Consider the following 16,738-nt stretch of genomic DNA (forward strand, 5'->3'; position numbering starts at 1 on the left):
AAGACTGCAGTACTCAACTTACATTATTCAATCTGAATCTGCTTGTTTGGGAGCTTCTTATTTTAGCTTCTTTAATCAAGCCATTCCTAATTTCTCAAAAGGCTGAGTAAAATCCTCTGCTGTTTTTTTACATGCTACATTCTACATGCCTTAGATGAAGAGCTCACTTTGCTCTGTAGTTCAACTCCACGTCTTCCTCTATGTCTTTCCATTACACGCCACCTCTTCTGAAAAGACAAATGCTTACAAGTATCATCATAATGCCCACGATTTGATACAATAATATGCACGAGGGCATCCATTAACCGTTTTTACATTCATTATTGCCAGAATGCCTTTATGATACACATTTTATGCCGAGTTTACATACTATAGCTTTGTCATGTCTGTGATCATACTGGAGCATAGGACAGACATGTTACAACAAATCTCAGCTGTCTCTATACTCTTTATTGTTGTCCATTGAGTTGGAATGATTGACATGGTACAGTGTTGGAAAAGTAACAGGCCTTTGTGAAGAAACACAATTTAGTGTTTGACAAATGCTAATTGTGAGAATATATGGCATGGCAGAATATGTTTCTATCTTATTTGGTTAACACAACCAGCATGATGTTAAAGTAGGAAGTTATATCAAAGGTTTTAAAGTTAAAGGCAGATTACGTACACCTTGTTAAACTCGCACTGTATATTCAAACATGAAGAGAAATTGGATTCACTTTAAGGTGTCCTCATTCGAATGACTCCAATGACGTATTCACTTCAATAAACACATATCACCTGCTTTAAAAAAAATCAGATTCTCAATCCCACCTAAAGTCTTGCCCCACCATCTCATAGAATTTGATATTAAAAGGCCTATAAAAGTCCCGTAGCTGCTCAATGACCTCCCGGTCGATCTGCACGTGAGTTCTGCCCTTGGACTTGCCCAGGCAGCGGGGCTGGCTGCTGCTCTCTGGCTTCTTCAGGCAAGGGAAGCCTTTGGTTCGGTTAAAGTAGAAGTGCTTGTCTGTGATGATGCGTTTGAGACCCAAGAAGTCCTGGACGCGGCCCAGCTCCCCCGCCGGGTCCGTGATCAGCCGCTCGCCGCTCACAAAGTGGATCTGGGAGAGGCGAAAGTACTGCAGCCAGTTCTCTAGGTGGAGGATGTACATCCCTATGCGGATAGCGTTCCATGAGGTGTCTACCAGACCCTGGCTCCGGTTCTGGAAGGCCAGCTCCTCGAAGGTGGGGATGTCCGGCTTCTTGGACAGGGTCTGTGTGTAGTCTGAGATGGCCCTGGTGACTGGGTTACGCACCACCACAATCAGCTTAGTGTTTGGGGACATACTGGCGATGCGTCTGGGAGCCTCTCGTGTCACAAAGTAGCTGGGGGTTTTCTCCAAGGTGATTTGGCTGTCTAGCGTCCGTGGCATTAGTCCTCTAAATAGGGAAAGACAGAAAGAGAAAAATGTTGACTTAAAATGCATTTTTTTATGCCTGGAATCCATTGTATTAGTACTCTAGAAGGGGATAGAATAGTAAAGCAATTGAATTGTCTTGCAGAAATTGTTATCCACTTCGACGGCTGAAAAGGTTTCATGAAAACAACTCCTGTTCCCTATCTCCAGGGTGACAGTGATGCTGAGGGCTGGAGGGAAATCATCCAATCACATGTTAGACTGGTGTTCATAAATCACCATCACCTGAATTAAGGACATCCAACAGAAAAAGATGCTTGGGAGAATCTGGGTCACACTAAATAGGTCATCATCTTAAAATGTTTGTAAAGTTTTTCTCATATCCACGGAATCTATGTATAGCAAAGTAAAGACTAGTGTTCTGATATTTTCCAAGAAAATGTAGAGACTGGTATTGCTCTGGGAATTTCCTCATATCATTCGAGCAAATGGGAGTTAAGAAATGCATCAATCCTGTTTATAACCTGGGTTATGCAACGGTTGGATTTAAACATGGAGCCACTAGAGCGCGATGAGCCAAGTAAAGCCTCACCGGCCAAACCCTCCCCTAACGACGCCAATCGTGCATCGTCCTATGGGACTCCCGGCCACGGCTGGTTGTGGCACAGCCCGGGAATGAACCTGGGTTAGAACAGAAGTGTGTCTTCTGGCTTTCCCAACATGCTTCTGGTCCACCTCTCTAACCTCTATGCTACTGGGCTTTCCCATAGTGTATCCATAATACAAGCTCTAGATCCAGTAAAATGCTTCTTCCCTCCAGGTCAGGACCTTATTTCCTAGAAACATTTGAACATTAACATGGATAGATGGATTAACATGGATAGATAGATTCTTACACTAAAACAGATACAGTAAATAAAATAGTAACTTTATGTCTATGACTGATGATTCTGTGCTTCCTTTGTGGCAACAGTTTGGGGAAGGCCCTTTCCTGTTTCAGGGTGACAATATAGAAATGGTTTGTTGAGATCTTTGTGGAAGAACTTGACTGTCCTGCTCAGAGCCTATTCTCAACCCCATTGAACACCTTTGGGATGAACTGGAACACCGACTGCGAGCCAGGCCTAATCGCCCCAACATCACTGCCCGACCTCACTAATGCTCTTGTGGCTGAATGGAAGCAAGTCCCTGCAGCAATGTTCCAACATCTATTGGAAAGCCTTCCCAGAAGAGTGGAGGCTGTCATAGCAGCAAAGGGGGCTACCAACTCCATATTATTGCCTATGATTTTGGAATGAGATGTTTGACTTGAAGGTGTCAACATACTTTTGGTCATGTAGTGTACCTTTACAGTCTGAGAAATATTGATCAGTTTAGCTTGATTTATGAATCCTGTGCTGGTCTGCTGGGTGTCTCAGTTAGCCTCACCAGTTTAGGGCCACAGGCAATCATTAATCTCCCATGGGATGGAAGGACCAGAACAGCAGTAGCACCATCTCTAGAAAACAGCTTTACCGTACGCTAAAAACATGCTACTATATCCCAGGTGCTATGTGATGGAGTCCCAACTTAGTTACATCATCAACCTTAACCTATAGTATAGCATATTCTTCCTCTTTCTTCACTCTTCCATCATCATACATGTATTATTGAGTTGATGGAATTTTAGGAAACTATATCATCTCATGGAGAAAGCTACAGACATTCCAACACTGTTGGGTTATATCATTTCAAACGCTACCCCTTTCTGTTTGACAATTCTTAGCAACACTGTTAAAATTAACAGCTGCAATTAGGCATATTACATAAACCTTTTTTTTAAATCCACACAACCAACACCCAGGATGGTGTTGCTGACAGTCCAACACTTCCCCTGTTGCCTGGTGCAGCAGCTGAACGCACTGTGAACAATATCTGAAATTCTCACTCTTTTGCTGTTGAGGAGTGTTGGTGCTGTACTAGCTTGAGCAGCAGTACTTCGTAGCATTTCCCAAAGTGCCACCAAGAGGTGCATTTCTTGTCAATTAGGAATGAAAGAAAAACCATCACCTCCTGTAACTTTATTTAATCCCCCAAATGTTTCAGACGAGACCAGGACACAAAGAGGTTTTGTGGAGCTTTCCATAGAGAAAGCCATAATGGAACATATAATTCATGGGATGCTCTTACTTCACACAAACAATTACATTCTCCAATTTCCAAGTACAGTACAAGACAACAATGATCCACTGCCTAAAGATGAACATGTGCATTTTGGGGAGCACAAGAACAACATGACATGCTCACATTATCTACTGGGTTTGCTGAGTCCTGGGTTTGGTTGAACAGAAACCTAGCTTGAATCAAACTTTATTTCTTCATGATTGGAGTGATGATATACACATGTACATTTGCTCTTTCGATTATTCGCCCCTTCGTTTTGTCATTAAACATTAACAACTTGTCAGGGACAGCTTTATCACTGTTTTATTAATCTAATTGGAATTAAATTGGTGGAATTTGCGTTACCATGATGTGAACTTCCATAGTGCAGGCCTACATGTTGTGCACACATTCTCATTTCAGCAGGGACTTAATCCATGTCATGTATTTGAAAAATGAATTTACCCTCTCAGGTGTAATCAGAAAGAAATATGCAATAATTACAATATATTACATTGATCAAATAAATTGTCCACCTGCTGTTCTCTGTAGTTTTTTTTTATTGAACTAACATTTGTTTTACAGATATTGAATATTATAAATTAAAGCCCATTCACATGATCACAAAACATTCAATTGACCAGAATATAAACCCGCTTCTCATCAAGAAATATTTCATTCATATTTAACTAAAGTGCCATCTTCCATTTTCATCTTATGTAAATACCCAAACCGAGGAGAAGAACAGTTATTCATGTGAGCATACTGACTGCGTTACTGAGAACACAACCACCACAGTGGGAAATTAGGAATGGCTCCATGCAAAGGTCTGATATCACACCTGAAACTTCCACAAACATGAATTGCCAGTTGCTATTTGCGTTGGCCTTCCTGTATGTAGGTGCCTGCCTTTTTCAATGGAGGTGCTTGTAGCATAAGATAGGACAGGAGGCTCTCGCTGTAATTGTAATGTGCCAAGGTTACTGTGACATGTTGTAAGCCATTTAGCAGCAGTGTATTCTGTCCTGACACCCTATGGTGCTTGAAGAGAACAGCGAGCACCTTCAGTAGTGTAGTTTTCTAAAAGCCTTCATTGTCGCTCGATAGGCCTACTCTCAAAAGGATAGGGTCACCATGATCACTCCAGCTCTCAATACCCACGAGCTTTGTGGAGCTCTGGGACTAAGTTACAGTGGAGAATGCTGTTAGATGATATATTGTAAATCATATCAGATAACTCTGTAGAATTAACCATTAGTAAAATATTAATAATGAGATAGAGTATGGTTGGATGGTATACACACAATGTGGAACTGTACTGCCATTGCACACATTTTGACACATGCAGTGCACACACACACACACACACACACACACACACACACACACACACACACACACACACACACACACACACACACACACACACACACACACACACACACACACACACACACACACACACACACACACACACACACACACACACACATATCTATAAAGCTGGCAGTAACTGGCATTTTGTGTCATGAATCAAAGTTGTAGAGAGATGGATGGGCTCCCTGCTCTGATCATCATCCGGATCCTGTAAGCTGGAACTAAATTGACTGGAGTAATTTACAGCCGTCTCATGTTCAGGTTATTGGTGAAACTCTGAGAGGAGTCAGGATGTGTTACAGGCTTGGCTGTGACATTTTAATCACTGTTAAAATGAACCGAGGTGTGGAGCGTCTATCCCAACATTGTAAATGTGCCCAGAGCTCACAAGATTGCAAAGGGATAGGAATTCCCCCATCACCGGTAAAAACACACGTGTGTATTTAATACCCCTCTGACAGATGTGTTGAGACCAACAAACCAAAATCATGTCTGGCATACTGTAACATTAAAAGTGCTAAAGGATGTGCCAAGTTCTCTGGCTGCTAACGTGGCTCCACTGAGCAAGTCAACATTGTACAGACACCCAGGCACCAGCTATATCAGGCATGTAAGACCCTAGCAGCAGGTAAAGGTCAGCTTTGGATCATCTCCTTCAGCACAATCAATTAACCCAGACCTCGCCAGTGTAACTTCATTGACGTTTCAAATCAAGAGGGAATTGAGTGTATTGTAAGAGTCCTCAGTAAATATTTGCTCGTGAACCACAGTAGGGCGTATACATTACATTGGTATGGTCATTAGCAAGTCGTTTGATGTGGACGAAATGGAATGTGTGTGACGGCAGATGCACAGAACACCTGTAGCATCTCTAAGGTTGAGCTAAAATGTAGCATAGCATCTTTCAATAGATGTACAGAACATGTGTGGCCTCTCTAAGGTTGAGCTAAAATGTAGCATAGCATCTTTCAATAGATGTACAGAACATGTGTGGCCTCTCTAAGGTTGAGCTAAAATGTAGCATAGCATCTTTCAGTAGATGTAGAGAATATGTGCAGCCTCTCTAAGGTTGAGTTAAAACGTAGGATAGCATCTTTCAATAGATGTACAGAGTCAGGTGTTGATGTGGCTAACTCAAAAACTCAATCATCGAGTATTCTGTTTAATCTCAAACCTTTGTGGCACAGGAGGTTTGTGGCACCTTAATTGGGGAGGACAGGCTCGTGGTAATGGCTGGAGCAGAATCAGTGGTCATCAAACATGGTTTGATGTCATTGCATTTGCTCCGTTTCAGACATTATTATGAGCCATCCTCCCCTCAGCAGCCTCCACTGCTTTGTGGATATTGTTTGGTTTCTTCAGTGTTGTATTCACGTCCTCCACGTTCAAGCTATCATCCACTGTCAGTAGAAAGGTTGTGGCGATGACACACTGTTTTCAACCAAATTAATCCAGGCCTCATGGTACTAATTACCCAGCTTTATGATGAGTCGGAGGATTGGACAGTAATGTGAGGGCCAGGCCTGATCTGATTGGGATTTAAATTGGAAACCATCAATCATGACAAGCAGGCAGCGTCCCTGCAACAGACAGACAGACGGAGAGATTTAGAGAGTGGCCCCTATCTCTGGCAGAGCAGAACGTGTCTGTCATCACACAGACTAATAATGAACCCGGTCTATTATACAAAATACACAGCTTGTGAGTTACTGCCCACTAACCAGGGACAGGGAGCATGGTGACTTCAACGTATCCATTATCTGTGGTGTTGGGATGGCCTCGGCTCGAGCGGGGGTTATTTGGAAAAGCCCCTGATTAAATTATGACAAAGGTCTCATGGCTCATCATGGTCACTTCCAAATGATCTGTAGAACGTAAGATGAAGTGAGATCAGTGCAGGGAAATGCCTGGCATTTAGAGCATGTCTATACTGCTTTCTTGGTGGATGCTAAGAGCACGTTGTTGAAGTGTGGTGTTATACAGTATTGTATGTGGATTTCAAAGCTTTCTCACATACTGCACCTCTATTACCGGGGCCAGAATTATATTCACATTCACATAGACAGTCATACTCTTATCCATTGCTTTCATTCTGAAGCCTTTCATCTTCTAAGTTGTATTACATTTCACAACAATACAGTGAATACTATCTAAGTTTATAGGATTCAGGGAAAGGTAATACCAGTATGTGAGAATGCTTTTAAATCATTATAGAGTATTGCTACAAACTACTTTATGTGTCTATATTTAAGGTATGGCTACGGCATATCTTCAATGACACAAGGAGGGTTCATTTGTACAGACCATGTTATGTTACGGTTGCGAACAACCCAGATTGCAATTACACGGCTTCATGTGTTCGAACGCACAATGCTGTAATAAAACCAGAGTCGCTGTTCAACCACATCACATCAACCACATCACATCACATCAACTGCAGTCTACTCCCCTCGCCTGGTACGAAGGAAATAGCTTCATTCTGTCTCCACTGGAAAATATTATCTTATTAATATTTCACTCACTCCCATTTCTGCTGGGATGACGTCCAAGCATTAATCACCAGTCAGCAGCGACAGAAGCTGGTCTCAATGGAAGTCAATTAAGGGTTACCGAGCAATGTCCCAGACAGCAATACTGAAGTCAGGTCAGCTGGTTAACTAGACCAAGAAATCAGTTAGAGTCAACTGCCAAGACAACCAGCAGCAGGTCTTATTCAATTTGAAACAAAGCTCTGATCTGTTGTGTACACACCTTGTCAATCTTTTCCAGAGTAAACTATGTTTTTACATAAGGACTGTCCTGTTTGTCTGTATGGGAAACAAATATTTCAGAATCAGTCTGACCTCAATGATGTCTGATTTAGTCGTGTTGTCTGTGCACTATGTTTCACAGAAATGACAGCACATTGGAATATTCAAATCCACTGAGGATGTTGAGAGACAATTGCTCTCCTGAAGCGATAAAGCGTTGAATTAAGGCGAACCAAATGCTGTTACTGTGTCTGAGTTTTATGTGGGAAAGTGTCCAACTATCCCAAAATGAAGACACGCTCAGGAAGACCCCGAAATCCATAGCTGGCAAGCTGCACATTCTCAGATGAGCATTTCAGTTAATTGTGTAAATGTTTCAGATTAATTAACTGCGGCTCAGCTGCCAATGTCAATGAAACACAGTGTAAACAAAACTATTTCATTGCATGTCAGCCTGTCCTCACATCCTGTTCAGTTTAAACTTGTTTCCTCCTGTCACATTTCCCCCTGTCTGTCTTTGCAAAAGGCTTTCTGCTGAACTGCAGGGAATAATGGAAAACATTACCAACGCATAATGAGACACTGCAAATATTCATTCAGTCTGTAGTTGAAATGCAAATAGTTCTAAAGACACCTGGCATATGCTAGAGATAGGAAATATTGGAATGTTGCTTGCAAGGAATCAAATCAAATCAAATGACATTTTATTTGTCACATGCGCCGAATACAACTGGTGAGTGAAATGCTTATTTACTACACGCCCTTAACCAACAATGCTTCAAGAAGTTAATACAAAATAAAAATAAACAAGTGTTAAGTAAAAAATAGATAAGTCAAAAATGTCCATTTCTGAATAAAAATAACAAAAATATATATACAGGGGTACCGGTACAGAGTCAATGTGCGGGGGCAGCGGTTAGTCAAGGTAATTGAGCTGAAATGTACATGTAGGTATAGTGACTATGCATAGATTATAAACAGATTGTAGCAGCAGCGCAAAAGAGGGGTCTGGGTAGCCCTTTGGTTAGCTGTTCAGGAGTCTTGGTAATCCGTCTGGCCCTGCGGTCTTGTGAATGTTAACCTGTTTAAAGGTCTTACTCACATCGGCTATGGAGAGCGTGATCACACAGTCTTCCAGAACAGCTGGTGCTCTCATGCATGTTTCAGTGTTACTTGCCTCGAAACGAGTATATAAGTAATTTAGCTCGTCTAGTAGGTTTGTGTCACTTGTCTGGTAGGTTTGTGTCTGTAATAGTTTGTAAGCCCTGCCACTTCCGAGGAGTGGTGGAGCCGGTGTAGTACGATTCAATCTTTGTCCTTTATTGTAACGCTTTGCCTATTTGATGGTTTGTTGTGGGGCATAGCAGAATTTCTTACAAGCTTCCGGGTTAGAGCCCCGCTCCTTGAAAGCGGCAGTTCTACCCTTTAGCTCAGTGCAGATGTTGCCTGTAATCCATGGCTTCTGGTTGGGGTATGTACATTACATACGGTCACTGTGGGGATGACGTCTTTGATGCACTTATTGATGAAGCCAGTGACTGATGTGGTGTAGTTCTCAATGCCATCGGAAGAATCCTGGAATATATTAGAGTCTGTGCTTGCAAAACAGTCCTGTAGCTTAGCATCTGCTTCTTCTGACTACTTTCTTGTTGACCGAGTCACTGGTGCTTCCTGCTTTAGTTTTTGCTTGTAAGCAGAAATCAGGAGGATAGAATTATGGTCAGATTTGCCAAATGGAGGGCAAGGGAGAGCTTTATACCTGTCTCTGTGTGTGGAGTACAGGTGGTCTGGAGTTGTTTTCCTCCTGGTTGCACATTTAACATGCTGATAGAAATGAGTTAAAACTGATTTGAGTTTCCCTGCATTAAAGTCCCCGCTTCTGGATGAGCGTTTTCCTGTTTGCTTATGGCTGCATACAGCTCATTGAGTGCTGTCTTAGTGCCAGCATCAGTCTGCAGCGGTATATAGACAGCTATGAAAAATATAGATGTAAACTCTCTTGGTAAATAGTGTGGTCGACAGCTTATCATGAGATACTCTATCTCAGGCGAGCGAAACCTCGAGACTTCCTAAGAATTTGTGCACCAGCTGTTGTTTACAAATACACATAGGCCGCCGCCCCTTGTCTTACCAGAGGCCGCTGTTCTATTCTGACGAAAAAGCTTGAAACCCGCCAGCTGTCATGTCGTCGTTCAGCCACGACTCGGTGAAACATAAGATATCACAATTTGTAATGTCCTGTTGGTAGGATATACATGCTCGTAGTTTGTCTATTTTATAATCGATTGATTGTACGTTGGCTAATAGGACCTATGGTAAAGGTAGATTATCCTCTCAGATCCTTACAAGGCACCTGGACCGTCGTCCACGATATCTCCGTCTTTTCCTCCTGCGAATGACAGGGATGAGGGCCTTGTAGGGTGTCTGGAGTAAATTCTTCCCGTCCAACTCGTTGGAAGAAGAAGAATTCCTCCAGTACGGGGTGAGTCATCGCTGCCCTGATATCAATAAGCTCTTTTCGATCATAAGACACGGTGGGAGAAACATTATGTACAAAATAAGTTACAAATAATGCAAAAAAAACATACACAATAGCACAATTGGTTATGGGATCGTAAAACGGCGGCCATCTCCTTCGGCGCCATTATCATTCCGGAAATTGTTTGAGGCGTGTATACTATGTATTGTACTAACTAGACTAGACTCCAGGAAAAACAGTTTGAACAGAGTTGTGCATATCCCCATTTAATTAATCAAACTCAATTTACTACAGTCAAAACTGCACATTTATTTAATCAAATTATACATTGCTAGGCATTGTGTCGGCCATGTTAGATTCCATCTCTCAGAATAACGTCATTGTGTGTGTGGCCTTGCCTCCAGGGTGGTCTACCATTCTCAAAAGCTCTTAATGATATGTACAGCTGGGTTACCTAAGGTTGGTAAAGGCTCTATCCCTGTCTTTTTGAGTAGGAAACTCACAACACCACTACCTCTGTCTCTTGCTGCCGGCAACTCCAGCTAATGACAAAATCCTAATACCAAAACCTCACTGTGCCATGGTGTCTTTGGAGGATATTCCCGAGAGGAGTTGTTTTTGTAATTAATGTTAACTGCTACATGTTTCTGAGCTATATCGGGATTAAGACTCCTCATTACTAGTGGAAAGAGATGCCTGGGCCAGTGGAATGTGCAGTTCCCTCCGTTAAATGAGCAGCAGACAACTTTCTGTCCTCGTCAACCTTTCTGACGTTAGAGTTCCGGGGCTCAGTATCCTCCCTGAGCCAATTAACGGTGGACCTGGAGAATAATCTTGGCTGAAGCCGATTCTACGAGGCCTCTTGCACAATTTGAACACTTCTCAGGGAATCTATTTGATGTGCATCTGACTCCTGTAAAATCAGTAGAGTTGAGATGCCCTTTTAAGTTCTGATGGTGATGGTGTGTAGTGATGCAGATTTGTTAGATTTTTTTCATTGTGTGCGAAAATTGAAAAACGCGTCCACGAAGTGTTGCGTAATTGGTTGCAGTATAATGTATGATTCAGCTACCCCTTATATAGTCACAGGGATGGAGAGACACTCACGTGCAATCTAAATTTTTATTTTTAACTTTATTTAACTAGGCAAGTCAATAAGAACAAATTCTAATTTTCAATGACGGCCTAAGAACAGTGGGTTAACTGTCTTGTTCAGGGCAGAAGGACAGATTTTTACCTTGTCATCTCGGGGATTTTGAATCTTTCTAACCACTAGACTACCTGCCGCCACAAATGAGGCCAAATGGGTCTTATTCTATTCTGGAGATTGAGTAATGAACATTGCACCATTTCACTGTCGCCGCACAGGTCTGTCACTTACAGTGGGGTGAAAATAGTTGGATTATGCAAGTAATTCACAATGAAAAAGAATAAAAATAGAGGACAGTCTATCACAGTGCCTCATTAGACGATGGTGACAATCCTATTATTTAATGCTGAGACCAGGTCGTATTAGTTCTAGTCTGCTTTAAGTTTCAGCCACCATGACTGAGGTGAACTAATCTAGCAAACACTCATTACATTTAAATGGATGGTGTCTCATGTCTTAGACTGAAATCAAATGAAAAATAAGACTCTCTACAGCACATTAAAGGTGATTTGTATAGAACTTCTGACGTTAATCAGCCAATTTATCTTTCTCATTACTGGCGGCATTTATGTGGCTCTTATTGTAAGATGTCAATGGCTAAACTAAAATTGCTTTCAGAGGGGATTAGAGACACTGTCGCTAGGTCCTGGCCTCTGTGGCATTTTAATTAATCAGTCCCCAAATAGTACTGATGAATTTAGAGCCTGTGTGTGTGTGTGTGTGTGTGTGTGTGTGTGTGTGTGTGTGTGTGTGTGTGTGTGTGTGTGTGTGTGTGTGTGTGTGTGTGTGTGTGTGTGTGTGTGTGTGTGTGTGTGTGTGTGTGTGTGTGTGTGTGTGTGTGTAATTGATAATTAACGTGAAACTAATTACATGAATACAGTATAGTATCTGCTAATATTGGCACTATATTGGCACAACCCTACTGCACACAAACTTCCCACTGTTCTTTTAGTCTAATATTAGCATTATTGCAGTTATATTATGGGCCTATTCTTAACCTCCAGAGCTAAGTGCGTGAAAAAGCACTGCTATGTCGAGTCCTCAGCCCTGAACTGAATGCCTCCAGGTCCCTTTTATTGATTTAATCAGCTCCCCATGGGTGAGTCTGACTCAAATGACTTAAACACAGCAGGTATAAATGGCTTTACACAGTGAGCACAAACAGGCACCATGTTCTGTCAGAGAGGAGAATGCAACACCTGTGTAATGCCTGCTTTTAGGCATGCAGGTACCATCTTCAGCAATGGTCTTACGGCTGCCAAGGGATGAGAGCAGGTAGAGTCACACAACTGAGCCAAGCTGAGCTGAGATTTACTGGATCTGGCCATGCTGGAAAGGATCATGTGAAAGGAAAATATAAAAGCCAGTGCGGTACTGTCTGGGTAGGCACAATAATGAGAAAAGGCTTTTACTCTCCTATGAACTTCTTTATCCAAGGTCTGCCTCGTGGGTAAGAGACAGTGCCAGTGTCCCGTCTCATCGATGTACAGTACACTGGAGGGGCATCCCGTCAGAGGGAAGGCAGGAGGAGTCCTACCTTATCCGAGGTCACTAATCAATATTAGCCATGTTTCTGCTGGAGAGGGTTTCTTAAAAGTCTGCCCCTGAAAATATCTATTACCGTTGATCTGCATGTTTACTTACTGAAATTTGACACTGCAGCTATACTGTGCCATTTCAACCTGGGTATCAAGTCAAAGTAACTTCATCCTGGATTTGGGGCTTGATTTACTTGTAATGCTTACGATTACAATTACTTCCGGTCTGAGTGTTTCTTTTAATCTGGTATTCCGAAATATTTGTACACCTTGAGAAATCAAAGCTTTAGATCAATTATCTCACAAACTACACTATATAGTATGTGCCCCCACCTTCAAATGAGTGGATTTGACTATTTCAGTCACACCGTTGCTGACAGGTATATAAAATTGAGCACACTGCCATGCAATCTCCATAGACAAACATTGGCAGTAGAATGTCCATACTGAAGAGCTCATTGACTTTCACGTCAGTTAGTTAAATTTCTGCATTGCTACAGCTGCCCCTGTCAATCGCTGTTATTGTGAAGTGGAAATGTCTAGGAGCAACAACGGCTCAGCTGCAAGGTGGTAGGCTACACAAGCTCACAGAACAGGACCACCGAGTGCTGAAGCGCGAGGCGAGTAGCGAGTAAAAATCATCTGTGTTCGGTTGCAGCCCTCACTACCGTGTTCCAAACTGCCTCTGGAAGCAACGTCAACACAAGAACTGTTCGTCAGAAGCTTCATGAAATGGGTTTCCATGGATGAGCAGCCACACACAAGCCTAAGATCACCATGCGCAATGCCAAGCATCGGCTGGAGTGGTGTGAAGCTCGCCACCGTGGAGCAGTGGAAACAGGTTCTCTGGAGTGATGAATCACGCTTCACCAACTGGTAGTCCGTTGGACAAATCTGGGTTTGAGGGATGCCAGGAGAACGCTACCTTCCCCAATGCACAGTGCCAACTATAAAGTTTGGTGGAGGAGGAATGATGGTCTGGGGCTGTTTTTCATGGTTCAGGCTAGGCCGCTTAGTTCCAGTGAAGGGAAAACTTAACACTACAGCATACAATGACATTCTAGACGATTCTGTGCTTCCAACTTTGTAGCAAAGGTTGGAGGAAAAACCTTTCCTGTTTCAGTATGACAATGCCCCCATGCACAAAGTGAGGTCCATACAGAAAAGGTTTTTTTGGGATCAGTGTGGAAGAACTTGACTGGCCTGCACAGAGCCCTGACCTCAACCCCATCGAACACCTTAGGGATGAATTGGAACAGCGACTGCGACCCAACCTCACTAATGCTCTTGTGGCTGAATGGAAGCAAGTCCCCGCAACAATGTTCCAACATCTTAGTGGAAAGCCTTACCAGAAGAGTGGATGTTGTTATAGCAGCAATGGGGGGACCAACTCCATATTAATGCCCATCATTTTGGAATTAGATGTTCGACGAGCAGGTGTTCACATAATTTTCGGTCATCTAGTGTATCTACACTGAGAATACAAAACATTAATAACACCTGCACTTTCCATGAAATAAACTGACCAGGTGAATCCAGGTGAAAGCAGTAATCCCTTATTGACGTCACTTTTTAAATCCACTTCAATTACTGAAGATGAAGGGGAGGAGAACAGTTAAAGAACGACATTTAAGCCTTGAGACAATTGAGACATGGATTGTGTGTGTACCATTCAGAGGGTGAATGGGCAAGACAAAATATTTAAGTGCCTTTGAACGGGGTACGGTAGTAGGTGCCAGGTGCACCGGTTTGTGTCAAGAACAGCAACGCTGCTGGGTTTTTCACACTCAACAGTTTCCTGTGTGTATCAAAAATGGTCCACCACCCAAAGGACATCCAGCCAAATTGACACAACGGTGGGAAGCATTGGAGTCAACATGGGCCAACATCTCTGTGGACCGCTTTCGACACCTTGTAGAGTCCATGCCCCGATGAACTGAGTCTGTAACTCAATATCCGGAAGGTGTCCCTAATATTTGTTATACTCAGTGTATCTATGAGTGTTCTCTGCTGTATTGTGTTACAAGAAAGGATCTCTAAGTGATCATTATCAACAATTATCAACAACAAAAAAACAAGAGTGGTAGGTAGAGAGGAGGGAATATACTGCACACTTATTCCATTCCACAAGGTACATGATTAGCCTAATGATCATGAAAAACGTTATGGACTTTCATGAACACAATCGTGGGACATTCAAGTATACACCCTGGTACACACTTTTAAAGCTGACTGATAATGTCAGAGATACACATTAGAATAGAATGGATACAGATGCAATACACCCAAGAATATTTATATTATCTCATAGGCAGGCCTACATACATTAGGTTGTAAGAAGTTATAAACCTACTTAGCCTAAGCCTACTGTGTTATTGTGACAAATGCCTTTGGCGGGGCCGTGCACTTGTTCAACAAATAAAATATTGAAAATGAAATATATCATAAACAGACAAATTAGTTTCTTATATATTAAAATCAACGTGACATTTCGTACCTGTACCAGTCCAATCCTCTGTCATAGTTTCTATCGAAAAAGTGGGGCTCTGTTCCAAGCGCGCGCACATCTGGATGAATTCGAATGAACTCCAGCACCGCCCTGGTGCCGCCCTTCTTCACCCCGACGATTAGTGCGTTAGGTAACTTTTTGTTTCCATATTTCTGTGCAACAGTAATATTATATTCGGATGGGGCAATACTCCGTTTGTGAGTGATGGGCAAGGCGGAATTTCTACTTTGGTTGCGAGCATGACTTGATCCTTGGTGAGTGAGTGCCACGTTTAAAGTCTCATCCAGAGCAGTCCTCCTGTCCGCGGTGCAATCTTTTTGCAGAAGTTTTTTGCTTCCTACGTTCTTGTGATGGAGGCACCTTTTTTCCTCATAATTCTGGGTTGGCATGATTGTACCACAACAAAACAGTATGCTGTAGCATAAATATGTGAAGGACAATGAAATGGTGAATATAAAAATAAATCGTTTGCTCAACCTATTTGAAGATGGCACGATTCGGTTTGAGATCAACTTATATGCCATATCTCCATGGGTCAAGGGACTGCATGTTTTTCTTCTGTGCTGCGCCTGGACTGCGGTGTCTCCCCGTGGAAACGGACTCTGCCTCTGTCAACAACCCAATACGACAGAAAACCAGGTAAATGTTCCTCCAATAAATTACCTGTGCACAATTCGCATCGTTTCCAATTGAACAATTGTTGGGTAACTTTGGAATAAATTGATTTCAGCCATTTTCTTGGAAAAAGTGGAATGATCCCGCCTAAATGAGTTCATATAGTTTGAGTGGTAGGATGATTGCATCTGTAATATTAACTAATTGCATAATATTTTGTCGAAACACTTAAACCCCCACGGAGTCGTTATCCTCAATCCCATTCTTCGTGTTCCTCAATCCGTTGGTCTGGGTAATATATGCCGTTCGTTGGATAATGATGAGTGACTTTGGAAACCTGCCGAAATCCATAAATCTGCATCTCTTCCAAAAGGCACGGTGTAATCTGCCATTGACTCTAATCCGTGCGAAGCCTCAGCCTCGCCTTCACGGGATCTGCGATGTTCAGCTCATGTTTGGCTGCTTTCTCAAAGTTCTCAAGAATTCCGTTGCGGCAGTCAGGGACAGATGATGAATATATAAAGATGCCGCCTGACGTCACTCTTCATATGATCATATTCTCCATGCATGTAACTTTTTAAAGGAATACTCCTGATAGCCTATTTTATAGAGACATACAACATATATAGTTGGCAGGTGAAGCTTAGTCTATGTGGATACCTGTGTGGGAACATTTCCACATAACTCACATGAATTTGTGTTCTCGTAGCCAATTGAAATTCATAGGACATCAAGCAGATTTTTTTAGAAAATAACTTTGAATTGCACAATGGCAAGG

General features: G+C 42.3%; 1 protein-coding gene across 1 annotated transcript; it reads right to left on the reverse strand.

Annotated features, from left to right (window-relative positions):
• Positions 1-439: 439 nt before the first annotated feature.
• Positions 440-16,427, reverse strand: LOC135555659 (heparan sulfate glucosamine 3-O-sulfotransferase 2-like). Its single transcript, XM_064988287.1, has 2 exons — positions 15,334-16,427; positions 440-1,422 (listed from the first exon to the last, which is right to left on the reverse strand). The coding sequence occupies exons 1-2, from the start codon at positions 15,867-15,869 to the stop codon at positions 804-806; spliced, it is 1,155 nt and encodes a 384-aa protein (XP_064844359.1). The 5' UTR covers positions 15,870-16,427; the 3' UTR covers positions 440-803.
• Positions 16,428-16,738: the final 311 nt, after the last annotated feature.

The sequence above is a fragment of the Oncorhynchus masou genome, chromosome 15 (assembly GCF_036934945.1).
Source record: "Oncorhynchus masou masou isolate Uvic2021 chromosome 15, UVic_Omas_1.1, whole genome shotgun sequence".
In the NCBI taxonomy this organism is placed as follows: domain Eukaryota; kingdom Metazoa; phylum Chordata; class Actinopteri; order Salmoniformes; family Salmonidae; genus Oncorhynchus; species Oncorhynchus masou.